General features: G+C 51.3%; 7 protein-coding genes across 7 annotated transcripts; 2 read left to right on the plus strand and 5 right to left on the minus strand.

Annotated features, from left to right (window-relative positions):
- Positions 1-158: 158 nt before the first annotated feature.
- Positions 159-3008, plus strand: ura7 (small subunit rRNA maturation protein UTP4). Its single transcript, XM_040812469.1, has 3 exons — positions 159-942; positions 1000-1226; positions 1290-3008. Exons 1-3 carry the CDS (start codon positions 267-269, stop codon positions 2844-2846), a joined length of 2460 nt encoding a protein of 819 aa, XP_040668203.1. The 5' UTR covers positions 159-266; the 3' UTR covers positions 2847-3008.
- A 1122-nt stretch (positions 3009-4130) lies between these two features.
- phzA (putative serine/threonine protein phosphatase) lies at positions 4131-6064 on the minus strand. Its single transcript, XM_040815954.1, has 3 exons — positions 4617-6064; positions 4413-4565; positions 4131-4246 (listed from the first exon to the last, which is right to left on the minus strand). Exons 1-3 carry the CDS (start codon positions 5964-5966, stop codon positions 4217-4219), a joined length of 1533 nt encoding a protein of 510 aa, XP_040668204.1. The 5' UTR covers positions 5967-6064; the 3' UTR covers positions 4131-4216.
- Positions 6065-7600: 1536 nt separating this feature from the next.
- Positions 7601-8188, minus strand: ASPVEDRAFT_675068 (uncharacterized protein). The gene has a single exon (XM_040815952.1). The coding sequence runs from the start codon at positions 7967-7969 to the stop codon at positions 7667-7669; it is 303 nt and encodes a 100-aa protein (XP_040668205.1). The 5' UTR covers positions 7970-8188; the 3' UTR covers positions 7601-7666.
- On the minus strand, positions 8125-8569 carry ASPVEDRAFT_132177 (LSM domain-containing protein; the record flags this gene model as incomplete). Its single annotated transcript, XM_040806893.1, has 2 exons — positions 8125-8343; positions 8459-8569. 2 exons carry the CDS (start codon positions 8567-8569, stop codon positions 8125-8127), a joined length of 330 nt encoding a protein of 109 aa, XP_040668206.1.
- Positions 8570-9047: 478 nt separating this feature from the next.
- On the minus strand, positions 9048-10107 carry ASPVEDRAFT_41950 (uncharacterized protein). Its single transcript, XM_040812470.1, has 2 exons — positions 9901-10107; positions 9048-9844 (listed from the first exon to the last, which is right to left on the minus strand). Exons 1-2 carry the CDS (start codon positions 10058-10060, stop codon positions 9444-9446), a joined length of 561 nt encoding a protein of 186 aa, XP_040668207.1. The 5' UTR covers positions 10061-10107; the 3' UTR covers positions 9048-9443.
- A 612-nt stretch (positions 10108-10719) lies between these two features.
- On the plus strand, positions 10720-12357 carry ASPVEDRAFT_41952 (protein MEMO1). Its single transcript, XM_040812472.1, has 3 exons — positions 10720-10964; positions 11021-11089; positions 11146-12357. The coding sequence occupies exons 1-3, from the start codon at positions 10810-10812 to the stop codon at positions 12023-12025; spliced, it is 1104 nt and encodes a 367-aa protein (XP_040668208.1). The 5' UTR covers positions 10720-10809; the 3' UTR covers positions 12026-12357.
- Positions 12358-13218: 861 nt separating this feature from the next.
- On the minus strand, positions 13219-14128 carry ASPVEDRAFT_676782 (uncharacterized protein). The gene has a single exon (XM_040815957.1). The coding sequence runs from the start codon at positions 13944-13946 to the stop codon at positions 13608-13610; it is 339 nt and encodes a 112-aa protein (XP_040668209.1). The 5' UTR covers positions 13947-14128; the 3' UTR covers positions 13219-13607.

Raw genomic sequence — 14128 nt, forward strand, 5'->3', positions numbered from 1 at the left:
GCCTAGCAGTCGGGCGCGCCAACGGCGACATCGAAATCTGGAACCCCGCGCGCGGCGCCTGGTTCCAGGAGACAGTCCTCCGCGGCGGAAAAGACCGCAGCATCGAGGGTCTAGTCTGGACGTTGGATCCGCCAGAGCCAGGGCCGGATGGGCAGAAAGTTGCGGGCCGCCTGCGCCTGTTCAGCATCGGGTATTCGACGACGGTGACGGAGTGGGATCTCGAGCAGGGGCGGCCGAAGCGCCACTCGAGTGGGAACTATGGAGAGATGTGGTGTCTTGCGGCGCAGCCGCGGTGGCAAGCCGCGAAGGGACGGGACAACAAGCCGATTCCGGCGGCGGAGGGGGAGTTCACGGGGCAACATTTGGCAGCGGGGTGTGCGGATGGATCGATTGTGTTGATGTCGACTGCGGATGATGATATGCGGTTTCTGAAGACGTTGAGGCCGTCGACGAAGAAGCCGCGGGTTTTGAGTGTTACGTTTCAGAACCGGAATACAATTGTTGCAGGTTATGCGGATAGCTCGATCCGGGTCTTTGATATTCGCAATGGGCAGATTCTCAGGACGATTAGTTTGGGCAAGGGTCCTACGGGCGGGTCCAAGGAGTTGCTGGTTTGGTCCGTGAAATGTTTGCCTGATGGGACTATCGTGTCTGGTGACTCTGCTGGCGAAGTGCGGTTCTGGGATGCCAAGAACTATTCGCTTATCCAGCGGCTACATAGCCATTTGGCGGATACTCTGGATATTGCGGTCAGCGCGGACGGAGAGACGGTTGTCAGCGGTGGTGCCGACCAGCGCACAGTCGTCTACAGAAAGCAGCCTGGTGAGAAGGGCGATAAGAGCAGCCGATGGGTGGAGATGACGCATCGGAGGTATCACACCCACGATGTGAAGACGTTTGCTGTCTACGAGACAAAAAACCTCAGTGTCGTGGTTTCTGGAGGTATGACACTTATATATTACCATCTTATTGCGCCCAACGGTAGCTAACTGCAAACAGGACCTGATGCTAACCCCGTCGTTCTACCCCTACGAGAATTCGGAAAAGAGCACCACCGAAACCTCCAAAGCCTTCCCCAAGTACCTCCGGTCGTTTCGTCGCCCTCTTCTAGATTAGTAATGAGCTTCTGGGATAGAGAGGTCAACATCTGGAAGGTGTCTCGTGGACCTACTTCAGTACACGAAGTCCCTGATGGGCAAAGACATCGGCTGGTTGGAAAAGTTCTGATCCAGGTAAGGAAACACAAGTTCCCAAATTATTGTGTACATGGATTCTGACGGTCTTTTCCGATACAGGGCGAAGAAAACATCACATCTGCGACGCTCTCCAATGACGGAAAGATCCTCGTTATAGCTACGGTATCTAGCATCAAGGTTTTCTCCGTAAGACGGCGCAAAGGTGACGAGCGAGGAACACTGCGTGTACAAAAGCTCGAGATCCCTACCTCGGTCTCCGAAACTGGCGGTCGGCTCGTAACAGTCTCCCCAGACAGCCGGTGGCTCTGCATTGTCCGCCCTAACAGCGACATCTCTCTCGCAAGGATACAACCCGCTTCGTCGGCTCAGGAGAAACCCCAGGTCTTTCCCCAACTAGTCAACCTCCACAGAGCGCCTCGCCACGCTCGGTTCGAGAACATCTCACACGGCACCCTGGGCAACTACGAGCGAACAGTCCGATGTGTTGTCTTCTCGCACAACAGCAAGATCCTAGCCTCGGGCGATATCTCCGGCTGCATCGACACCTGGACTCTCGAACAAGCCGCTGACGAAGAACCCAAATCCAAGAACCGTGCGTCAGAATCCGATGAAGAATCTGACTCTGACGATGAGGATGACTCCCCAATTCTAGAAGGCGAGCGCTGGCGCGCCATCGCCGCAGAATCCCCGATCCCCCGTCTCAAATCCAGCGTCGCCCTCCTCTCCTTCAGACCTCCAACAACAAGCCGCTCCCTCCTAACCAACGGCACCGCAGAGGAAGAATCCCGCCTCATGGCCCTTACAACAGAGCACCAACTCGTCGAGCTCGACGCCCTCGAGGGTAAACTCTCCGAATGGTCCAGGCGCAACCCCAAGGCCTTCCTCCCAATGGACTTCAAAGGCGTCAAGGACCGCGCAATGGGCTGCCTCTGGGACCTCTCCGATCCCACCCGGGAGCGCCTTTGGCTCTACGGCACCTCCTGGCTGTGGATGTTCGACCTCAAGCACGATTTCCCAAGCACAGAGGAACTCGACGCCGCCGCAACCGCCGAAAACAAAGCCGCAGAAGCAGAAAACTCGCAGGCCCTAACAAAGAAACAGAAACAGTCTGCTTCGCAGAAGCGGAAACGCGACGAGGCTGCTGAAGATGCTGCGGGAACGGGGAAGAAGAATAAAAAGCACAATACGGGCGCAGGTGATAAAATCCCCCTCACCGAGACAAATGTTTTCTTCGACACCAAGGCCCGCGCCTTCGTTGGGCCTGACGCATCGCAGGGTGAATGGGTGTCGCTTGAGAAAGAGCGTGAGCGCGCAACCGACGACGAGGAAGAGGAAGAGGAGGAAGACAACGATGCCCGGCTCGCGCGGCTGCGGAGGGAGAATAATAACGCCACCAATGGCACTACTTCTACAAAGACAAACGGTACAGACAATCAGGTCGCCAAATCCTCCGCACCGTCCCGCAAGTGGTGGTATACGTACAAGTATCGTGGGATTCTAGGAATCGTCCCGCTGAGCGCTACCGATGCCGAAACTGAGTCGGATGAGGACCGTGACGGCAATGCTAATACTGGCTTAGAGGTCGCTGTCATCGAACGGCCGATGTGGGATGTTGACCTTCCGGATCGCTATGTGCGTGAGTACGAGTAAAGCGAGGGCGAGGATTTCTTCCTTCTTGGCTACCTCCTTTTTTTTTTTTTTTGCATATACACCTCTATTTCTCTCGATATCCGCACAGCTGTCCATGCTACGCTAGCTCCTAATGTATGCCATTCGACGCTGTACAAACAAACAACCCAAGAAAGAAAGGAACGATGTTAGATCCGATAGAAAGGAAAGGTTGAGAATCGGGGGATCCATCAGTTCAGTTTCATTCATGTTATTTATTACCATCTTCATTGGCGAACAGGATATGCTGCTATGTTACATTGCATTGTATAGATTTTGACCTTGATTTCAATTTAAAAGTGACATTGGCCTTGATCTAGAACCTTGCTCTTAAACTAGACTGGCCACTATACTATATGGACTATCGATACGGTGGATCCCTTGCTTGTGATATTAGTCGAGTTCAGGTTTCCTCCTTCCGCTTGGGTGGCGAGGATCTAGAATTTGACTACCCAGTGCTGCCTAGGGGGTACAGTGCAGATTCGAGACATGAAGGTAGTACTCAAGATAGGGGGATATAGGATTTTGGGTCAGACTGGGAGGCCAAGACGGTGTGTTACGCTGGCCTTCAGTTGTCCCAGCGAATTAGATGCATCTTGCAGCTACGAGCCTGAAGGAGGTAAAGAGCGAGGTGAAGGAGGATAATGAGATATTGTTTTTTGGTGTGCCCAAGTTCTTATCTAAGAGAAGCGAAGGCAATTTATCCTTCAGTCCGATGAGTTGAGATGTCAATGAGGAGAAAGTAACCCCTGCTGCAGGCCACCGACCTGATGAAACGCGCGCATTTGTATATCATTAAACAGAAAACTCGGCCGTTGAACAAATAGAGAAATCACGAGAAAAATAAAAAAGATAACCGGCAACACAAGAACAACTCCGACCTATTCGTTCCATAATCAATGGCATATGCTCGCTTTTGAGACATTCCTCGTATGAAAGCAAGTTTGTATAATGAAAAGATATCAATCTCTCAGATCCTTACACTGTAATAGTTGCCGTTACGTGGACACGGGGTATCTCATGCAACGTTTTAGTAATGTCGACCCCGAAGGACCTGCCACGTCCCGTATTGGCAGGCTGGGATTATAAGGAGCGGCACGGCTTCTGGTCGAAGACCCCGTTTCGTCGTGTTGCAATTGAGGATTGCAATCGTTTCCACCCCACCCGTCGGACACCCACATTGACAGATGGACGTGGCGCGGTATAAGTACCAACGCCAAGTTTGACCCGCCAGTCTAATAATGAATGTTGACTACGCGGATTATGGCATGACCAACCACTGGATGGGGAGTTCCAGATCGCGTGGATGGTGACATATGGTAGACGCTTTGGCAAGCATTCACTGCGATGTTTTAATAGCTTTGGGCCGATACGACAGCGGGCTTGAGGGAGTTAGCAAGCTATACGCTGAAAGCGAGAGGCAAAAAAGCAAATTGCACGAGCGACAAAAGCACTGCAGTGCAAAACGAGCACGAGAGTCTCGGCAGCGTCACACGAGAAGCGGTGCTTATGCTTGGCAGAAAGAAGGACAGGTGAGAATCAACTTACAGGACTGTTGAGCAGGCTGTTCCGCTCTTTCCGTCCCTTCTTAATATGACTCTTCAGTGCTGCAGAGTCCAAGGGCTTCAACAACTCGAAGCTACATAACAATTCGCCAGAGACGGACATAATGGCACCCCAATTATCGAATTCCCCACAATACTACATCATGGTCAGTAAGTAGATTCAAAATGGCAGCGGTAAAGTACTCACGTTAGGCGCAGAAAACACCGTTACCAAGATCCGGTCCTGGTAGAATTCATAGCCGTCCTCAACAACCATATGGGCACGACAGACTAGGTCAAAGTCATGACGCTGTAAGAAGTTCATAATAACGTTCTTATTGAAGCAGTAGCTGACTCCGCGCTCATTGGGCTCCCAATCTTCTTCCATATCGGCAGGGTCACTCCAGAGCAAGTCGTTGAGCAGCCCATAGTCGGGAACGTCAGTCGGGCGGGCAATCCCACGGATATCATCCATATGAGAGAGACTCGGCGAAAGGCCACCATGAACGCAGAAAATCTTGCCAGCCACAGTAGCAGCGATAGGTAGGCAGTTGAAGGTGTCGACAAAGGTTTTCCAGATCTTGATATTGCAGCGCCGTTTGCACTCGTCATAGAAGCCGTACACCCGAGTCACGTTCGCACATTCGTGATTACCGCGCAAGAGGAAAAAGTTCTCGGGGAATTTAAGTTTATAACAAAGCAGGAGAAGAATGGTCTCCAAGCTTTGCTTCCCACGATCCACGTAATCACCCAAAAAGAGGTAGTTGGAAGCTGGTGGGAAGCCGCACATCTCGAACAATCTGATAAGATCCGTGTACTGGCCATGAACATCTCCGACAATCTTCACGGGTGCTGATAATTCCAGCAGAGCAGGTTGAGTGAGGAACAGCTCTCGTGCGGCAGTGCAAATGGCCACAATTTCCGCATTTTTCAAACAGACGGTCTTTGTGACCTTGGTCGAGTAACCGGCATCGAGAAGACGAGTAATCATATCATCGAGGTCGATGGACTTGAGTGCGCCCATTCCCATGCCCGGAGACGAGGATGCATCAGAGTGAAGCGGGGTCTTCATGATAAAATCTAGAATCGGATTCGACTGATCCTCGCGTTTGATAAGAATGGATTCTCCCACTTTAGCTTGAGCCCCCGGCGGTGGCGCAGTGGACGGCGGAGCATCCGAGACATGGTCAACCTCACCACTCTGCTTCATGGCATTTACATCTTGGTGCCCTCGTTTCAAGCTGGTTGACATGGTAGGAGAGGGAGGTGGATCCGGAGCATCTGTGGGAGATTGAGATGCAGAGTCGGCTGATGCAGGCCGACTGAAGTTTGTGGAGCTGCGCCTACTCCCGAAAGACTTCACGGAGCCTGCATCTGACTTGTCATCCGAGGACAGCGCGGACGTAGACGCACGGGGACTGTCAGTATTTCGAATCTTCGACCGGATCGACCCTCGAAAGGATCGGAGGGACTCTTTGGTATCAGATTTGGAGAAAGATGGGTACGACTGTAGCGAATCCCCAGGGCCAGAGTTGCCCTTGGAATGAGATTGACCCATTTCTGCAAGGAGATATCTGCCAAGATCTGACCCTCACGCTCGAAGAACGGTATAGGTTCGAGTAAGAACCACTGAGCTTCTGGAATGCTAGGGGCGTCTTGGCCGTAACTTTGCTAGGCAGAGGGCTGAGATTATATAAAGGGCGATGGAATTCCGCGGGAAATGCGGAGATAATTGCTCGACGTGCGAAGAATCCGATGCGCGCTGAACCCGACGTTGGACGAAAACGACAGCAAGCACGGGCGACCGTGGCGAAGGTCTATTTGACGAGAAGTAAGGACGAAGAGATGGAAAGAAAAGAGCCGATTCACTTCGCGAACTTGATGCTGGAATAAATGGAGGCGGAAGGAGAGAGGGATAGCATCTCAGCTTACAAGCCACCAAGAGCTCGGATCGACCGATGGCAAAGCTCCGATTTGCGGACAAATCGCTTCTGGAGACGAAACGGTTAGCAACGAGGCAGTGAAGCAATAATCATGAGACGGCCTGTTGCGGAGTGGAGGGGAGAGGGGCAGTATGAGGGATTTGAATTGCACAGCTGTGAGACTGGGACTGGAGTTTGCGGAGTTGGGTGACGGGGATCGATCAGAGGAGCCGTCCGCGATGCGTCATTATGTGGAGGACGGCAGACGGCAGGGAAGGGAGGGGCAGACGTACCGAGAGCACACGGAGGGAGGAAAGGACAGGAGCAGTTAAGCAGAGACAGAGAGTCGACAGGAAGAGCGACGAGATGGGCAGATAGCTTTTAGTCCAGACAGTTTGCCTCCAGGGCCGCAAGACAAGCGGTTTGATTCGTGAGAGTGACGGTCTCGATTGCTGCAAGGCCACCGCTACTGCCGTTGGGTGGGCTGTCACCGAGTCTCGGATCAAAGTCGGGCCGGGGCCGGAGACTGTTGACTATGTGGATGCCTGGAGATCAGTCCGGATGGGTCGCTACCAGGCCGGCGTGCAATTATAAGAAAGTACCTGTGCTGTTGATGGAGAACGGTTACTGCTGCCCAGAGGCCAATTTCAGACACTGCTGCCGATCGATATTGTCATGACCTCAGCGCGGAGCACGAGCCGGCCAGAGCTAGTTTTATAGACTACGGAACCAAACGCCCGCCTCACGCTTTTTGCTTGTTTCCTTTTTTATATTGTCTAGGATGCCTCTAAAACGCCTATTCTATGCTTATTGAAGCATCTGAGTCACTAAAACCTGTACCTCGCGAGGGCCCGTCCCCAGCACAGACTCCCAGAATCCAGTCATCCTCTCATCTTCCCCTCATCGGGTCTTGGCTTCGGTTGCATGTGCAATCTTATAGGTTCTCCATCTCACAACCCCGTCCGTCGAGATCCCACAGCTTTTCTCTGTGTGGGAAACAAACCCCGTCGCTGACTGAGGCCATAGAGCGATGGTCAGCCCTCGGTGAACTCCGAAGATACCCGAACCTCGCATGGCCACTCGTCGTGGCTGAGGTCGCACAATTTAAGATCAAAATCCCCCGTGGTACCTTTGCTTATTCCGTCCTCTTTTCCCTGTTTTTCTTCTTCCTGGGCGTCCGTTTCTGGGTCGGCGCCGAGGAGTAATGCCGCAGTAATAACCAGTAGTGAAGCCTAGTCAAACAATGAGGGAGTACTCGGACCCACCAAGTTGTGCCCTCCTTGAACTGCAGGAACACCGCCAGTTTATCTCCGAACTCAGTCCAGTTGAATCAGGGCTATGGTTGATGCTGCCAAGGGCCAGTTTCTGCGCCAAGATAACGCAGCCTTATCTGTTTCGTCACTCCCACACTCACCACGTTGCAACAGGACTCAGTCCTCGCATCTAGATCTTGGCGCCTCATCGAAAGTGGACAATGGACCGCAGAATATCCAGTCAGGGCAGACTTGAGCCTCCTCTTGCAGGGCGCCCACATATGAAAAGGGTGGTAGCAACAGGTTGCTATCAATCCATACTTCAGGTCGATTCCCTGAACCACAGTCATTATCCCAATTCCCCACGTGAATAATGCATGCCACATCTGTCAACGAAACACGACCCTGGAAGCAGGCACTTGGGAAAAAGCAAAGAAACGGACGGCTTTAGAAATAAAAAGAGAGAAAGACATAATCATAATCATTAGAGTTCGCCACTGAGGTAGATCGTGTCGAAAATTGTAGCTGAACACCGCCACCATCATGATTGCGGGGTCTGGATCTCCTCCAACTCGATGCTCGTGATATGTTGGCCGGGCACGACCACAAGACCAATAAATCGACTCGTCATATTTAATTTTAGCTTCTGGGACTCTTCTGGGCTCTCAGGTGCCGTATTCAGGGCCGCGGCTGCATCTCGAACAGCAGCCGGCGTTGGATGGCGATACTCGTGAGTGTTGGCGAGAATGACATTCCGATCCTATTGCGCCGAGGGAACGAATCAGTAAACAAGCTCGTGAGCTATGAACTTGTTGCTTCCCCCCTCAATGCATGGCAATGGGGCAAGTGATGGGCAACTTCAACGTCTGGCTTACCGCATCTGTACACTTAAACACGCCCACGAAAACCCGCGAGTCTGTCGCGTGCACTCGCAGTGTCTGGCCGATCAGAGATTCCAGATATCGAACGGCCTGGATTTCATCCATTGTGTCTTGCCTTCTACCAATAAAACCGTGTTGTCTGGAGATGGTTTCTTTTTTTTGGCTCTGGCCTGAATAGGTAGGCTCGGTACAAAGCAACGGGGGAAGCTGGCGATCTGGACTGTTCTGCGAGAGCTGGCCTGCTGGATATCTGGATAGCCGTCGATTGGGTGTTCGATCAAGTCTAGACCTGGGTCTGGGATTGGATGAACCTTTGTTCTGGCGCTTTGGCTGGACCGGTGCGTTGTGGGCTGGCGCGTTGGTGGTTCGAGCAATGATCGCGTTGCGTTCTTTGTTAAAATGCTTTTGAGATGGCTGCCCGCTCATTGATGCCTAAATTATCAGGCATAAATCTCGTGAGCTTGGTTGAGCTCCCCGCATATGACGCCATTATATAATCGGAAGATGTCCGCGTCTATGACTGCGAGACTGAGAATTTCTCATGTTGGCTGAGCATTGATTAATTTTATGCCCTAATATTTGAACTCTAGTCTCCAGAGTATTGACCTTGAGCTTACGATGCCGATCAAGTACAAAGTTTTGGTATAATTATCTGCCCCGCTATATTGTGAGAAGCTGTACAGACAGGGGAACGGATTTAACCCGTTAGGAACTCAACACATTAAATATGTACACGGCCGTGTCACAATTTGACACTCACTCAGTAGCTTAATTCGCCAAGGAAGGGCTTCAGAACAAGCGAAGCACCGTATAAGAGGGACCACAGCACCGCTAATGATCGCCAGCAATCACTGGCACCTGGGTCAAACATAACGCTCCAAAAAAAGTAAGAGGGGAAAACAGCAAGACATGGGGTCCGCATTCGTGGGACCAGGGTATAGAGCAAGTATAATATCGAGCAAACCGGCTCGTAGACACATCACATCCATCCAACGGGCCCTGTCCACTGCCTGGGCGCGGGGCTTGACTCGTTACTCTCCGTTTCCATATCGATGTCCATGTCTCGGTCAACGGGTTGAGGAGCGAGTGTCATCGCGTCGCCGTCTTTCGAGGTGAGTGGCGAGGCGCCGCCAAAGCCGGGGCCTTGCGGGAAGACGTTCCCACCTTGCAAGACTTCGCTCGAGAATTGGCTTATGGGCGTGGAAGGACAGAGCTGGCGAGTAGTTTGGGCAGGACGAAAGAATTGAAGCAATATCTGTTGACGGCTGTCGGCGGCAGGGGCTGGGGTGTCTGTTTCCATGTCCTCATCTTGATTTGCCGGTGGGGTAGAAACCTGCTGGGCTTGTTGCTGGGCTGTGAACAGCAAGCGGAGAGTGTTTTCTGTTTCCTAGGTCAGCATGCCGCTTGAAAACGTTGAGCTTCGTTGGTTGTCTTACGATATACGGTTTGGTCATCGGGGCGGTCATTTCTCACGCGCTTCCTTGTGCGACAGTGGAGATGTCTGGGGCTGTCATCCATAGATGGCAGACCGATGAAGCCCTGAGCAGATTGCGGAGATGCAATGCTTGGGAACGAAGCCTTGCGCTTGAGAGACATGGTAAATCTGAGCGGATGGAGGCGAGTTGAGTGAATTAAGTTTTTTTGCCTGGTAGATTTAATCGTGTGTAGAGGCAATTGGAGCAGAATAGGTAAGTATTCTGAGAAGGACGGAGGACTGGTTGTGAGAGTTTAAATTGAACTTTGAGTGGAGGTTGGAGGAGGAATTTGGGGGTTTGAGGTCGGAATGCGCGTGAGGAATCCACGCGTGCTGGCGTCGCAGTACGCAAAATATGCACTATTCCCCATCAGGTTTAATTGCGCCCAGCCATACAGTAAACACCACAAAATAATCACAGAGAGTTCATTGAATGAAAAGTAATTAATTTATCTAGCTGGATATTTTTTTGGAGTTTGTTTGGTGGTTTTATTGCCGATTAAGTGGAATAGAGGCCTGTATAGTTGATGACATCGGCAGTGCGGGGATATATATAGCGCTAGAAGAGAGGATCTACTCTTCCGGTTGTTCAATTTTTCAGGCTCTTTATTAGCAGATGCATGTAATTTGAAAATAAAAACAACCGTTGTCTCTAAATAAAATAGCTCTTCCATGTTAGTAATTAACTCAATTCAAACTGAATCCGTTGACGGATGTCTCGGTATGTTGGATCTTTGTCATTGAGCCATGACCAGCAGCACTTGTCTTCCCCGCTTCTCCCCTCAGCAAACATCCCTCAGTCTGTTACTTGACTTCCACCAAAACATCCGTATTGGGCTATATATTTCTAGTACTTACTAAGAACTGCATAATGAGCTCTAGAGCTGCCTCGCATTCTGGTTCTTGGTACTCGGGCGACCGCCGTACCCTCACGAGCCAGCTTGATCAATGGCTAGCTCAGGTACCTGACAGCATCGAGGGGTTGGGCTCTCTGCCAGTGTCTGGGGCACGTATAGTCATTGCTCCGTATGTATTGGCAAGAGCCTATGCAAAAGCCCATAGACTGATCCCTGAGTATCTAGACATGCAGGATATGCGTACTCCGGGCCTTGTGCCGCCTACGCCTACCGGTCCCTGGATCTGTCCAATGCGTGAGCCGTTCCCATCTCGATAATCTCCCTTCACATCTAAAACCATTATTTTTCAGGAAGCGAATCTTCATTCTTGGACCATCGCATCATCGTTATTTCACGAGTCTTGCTCTCCCCAAACTGACCGGCTACTATACCCCGCTATCTGACGACCCTCTCCCGCTTGACACCGAGCTTATTGACCAACTCCGCTCAACCTCAGCTGTCAAGCCCGATGGCTCAACCATCAAGTTCGAAGCCATGTCTCGGTCTGTCGATGAAACCGAACATAGTATCGAGCTTCACCTCCCCTACATTCATCGCCTTCTGCAGCTGCAACACCCCAACAAGTCAACTGCAGAGTACCCCCCACTAGTACCCATTCTAGTGGGGAGCACCTCGACAACGACAGAAGGTGCCTTTGGGGAATTGCTTGCCCCATATCTACAAGACCCAGCCAATGCCTTTGTCATCAGCTCAGACTTTTGCCACTGGGGTCTGGACAGCTTCCGTTACACATACTACGTCCCGCAAGCTCCCAAGCCGGGGCCAAGACTGCCGTTATCGTCGGATGAATTGCCCCAACCAGACGACAGTGTGAGCGACATAGAAGACAGAATCGAGGTCGCCTGTGCGGGCCATCACCTCCAGCATAAAGACCGCATACGGAGAGAAGAACCCAAGATCCACGAGAGCATCTCCGCCTTCGACATCGCAACCATGGCAGCAATCGCCACCGGAAAGACCGCGAAGTTCACAGATATACTTGAGAAGACAGGCAATACGGTCTGCGGCCGGCACCCCATAGGCGTCATAATGGCCGCCATCGAAGCGGCCGGGGCGCAGGACGGCGTGAAGGGGAAGTTCCACTTTGCTCGGTATGAGCGCAGCAAGGACATCAAGGACGACATCCACAGCAGCTCAGTGAGCTACGTGTCGGCATTCGCCGTGGTGTAACAATGTAATCGCATCCACTGCATCTGCTTTAGTTTTAGTTACTGTATCCCGTAATTGTAGATCGCCACCGCTGCAATCCTGATAGAATGATCGATTCTCGGTGGTAGACTAGTCATCCTCTTTTGGGCGATCAAACTGAATGATAACTGTGATTCTTCAAAGTACTAATTTCTGTCCAACGAATTCTATCCACTATCTGTTCAGGCAGACAAAAAATAATGAATCCCAAGGTCATGACGCCTCATCGTCTTGCCTATACTGTCCGGCCGCATAAGACACAATCACCGAGTTGAAACCTCATCCTCTTTACCAAATGAAGCATAACAGGCCCATAAAGGAGCCCAGATAAAAAAAAACCTGCGGTAATTCTTTCCAACCCCCCACCTCTTTATTCGGTAGTATCAATGAAATAAAAGTCAGGACGGCCATTAGAAACACAACCGCAGTCCAAGCCACTCCCACCCCATCACATGCTAGGGACATTACAGACGAATTCTCATTCACATTATCACTCCCAATCTCCCTCTCCCCCTCAACCAGGCGTTGAAACATGAATGATGCGGCAGCCCAATTGCCCATCGTCACACAGCGCTAAAGTGCCGCCGGCGGCCGGACACGCTCTACACTGACTGGTGGCTGCGGCGCGTGACGAGAACCAATAATGGTCACCATGGGTGAATCTGAATCTAAGCCTGAATCTGTACCCTGCCGGGATTTGAGACCCAGAGACTTGATTCCTGTGGGTTGTAGCGGGGGATTTCATTTGACTGGTACTGAGGATCTGAGGTGATTGTGGGATATCCATTGGGTTCTCCAACAACTATTCTATTTATCACCCATAGACAAGGCAAGACATATAGTTGAGAGTGGAGATGAGGACTGCTTATGTTGATTCTTTAGATCTCAAACGGCGTTGACGAGGGTGAGCCATGCTGGAGTGTGAGTGGTGGGAGGAGGCGGCTGGAATCTCGACTTGTTGGGTCTGGTGATGGGATCGCGTGGCTATTGGCAGTTGAGCTTGTCGAGATACAGGGAAGTTGGTGTAGTGTAAATGTAAGCTGATGATGAATTTGGAGGAGGTTCTTGACTCTTGATGGTGTGAGTATGCATGGTTTAGATAGGAGGTTGTGATTGCGACTATGCCGGGATATCTATTGAGGTTGCACTAAAAGACGAAGACGGAGTTTCAAGAAGAATAAAGTCTTTATTAAGATCAGCAGTAAGTAACTGTGGTTCTACTACTAGCGTTGGCATTGAGTAAGTGTATACTCCCCGGAGCAGAGGGAGTAAGTGACCGCACAATAACGTCTCTTACCAACCCAACTCAACACCATCACATGTAACAAGTCCCCAATGTTAGACAGTCATCCATAATCCCTGCCCATTGGGGCATTGGCCAGCCTTCAGAAACGCCAGGGGTTAACTCCTTCCCCCCGGCCCAGCCTAAAACGCAGATCCATCAGGATCCTTCCGTGCAATGTGACCTCTGATGTTACTCGCTGATGAGCACTGCTGATTGCACCTGACAGCCTCTCTTGAAGAGAGTCTTCAACACGGTGCTTACCAGGTGTGGAGAGTCCCCTTAGATCTGGGATTGATCTGCAGTTTTCGGGTTGTGAGGAGTCTTGGGGGCCTGGGAGGTCAAGTCGAAGGGGTGTGACGAGACGACGATTTCGGGCACCATCTCTTCTGGTTGGCCTAATGGAATAACGGAGATTTCGTAATGGCGGTTAGAATGTGGTGTGGTAAATATCCTGGCTGCTGGGGTAGTGTGGGAGAGGTTCAGGGTAGGGAGGCCTCGATATAAAAGGGACAACCGAGGCGGTGGTTTTGGATTGACAACTGTATATACAAATGCGGTAAAGTCGATGCTACTCAGAGAAGGTAAGTTTATGTCTACTTCCCTGTTCGTTTGGTGCATTTCGTGTTGCTGTCCCTGTTCCTTCGGACGGTTTCATGGCTTGGGGGCTAGTTCGTCCAGGAGACGGTTGTATAGATATATCCCCCATTGTTGCCCGTTAATTCAGATTCTCGTTGCTAATATGTTGACTTTACTTTTCACTTGGAACTGCTGAGCTGTGGTTTATAGTTGAACGAGGTAGC

The sequence above is a fragment of the Aspergillus versicolor genome (genome assembly GCF_001890125.1).
Source record: "Aspergillus versicolor CBS 583.65 unplaced genomic scaffold ASPVEscaffold_5, whole genome shotgun sequence".
NCBI classification, from domain to species: domain Eukaryota; kingdom Fungi; phylum Ascomycota; class Eurotiomycetes; order Eurotiales; family Aspergillaceae; genus Aspergillus; species Aspergillus versicolor.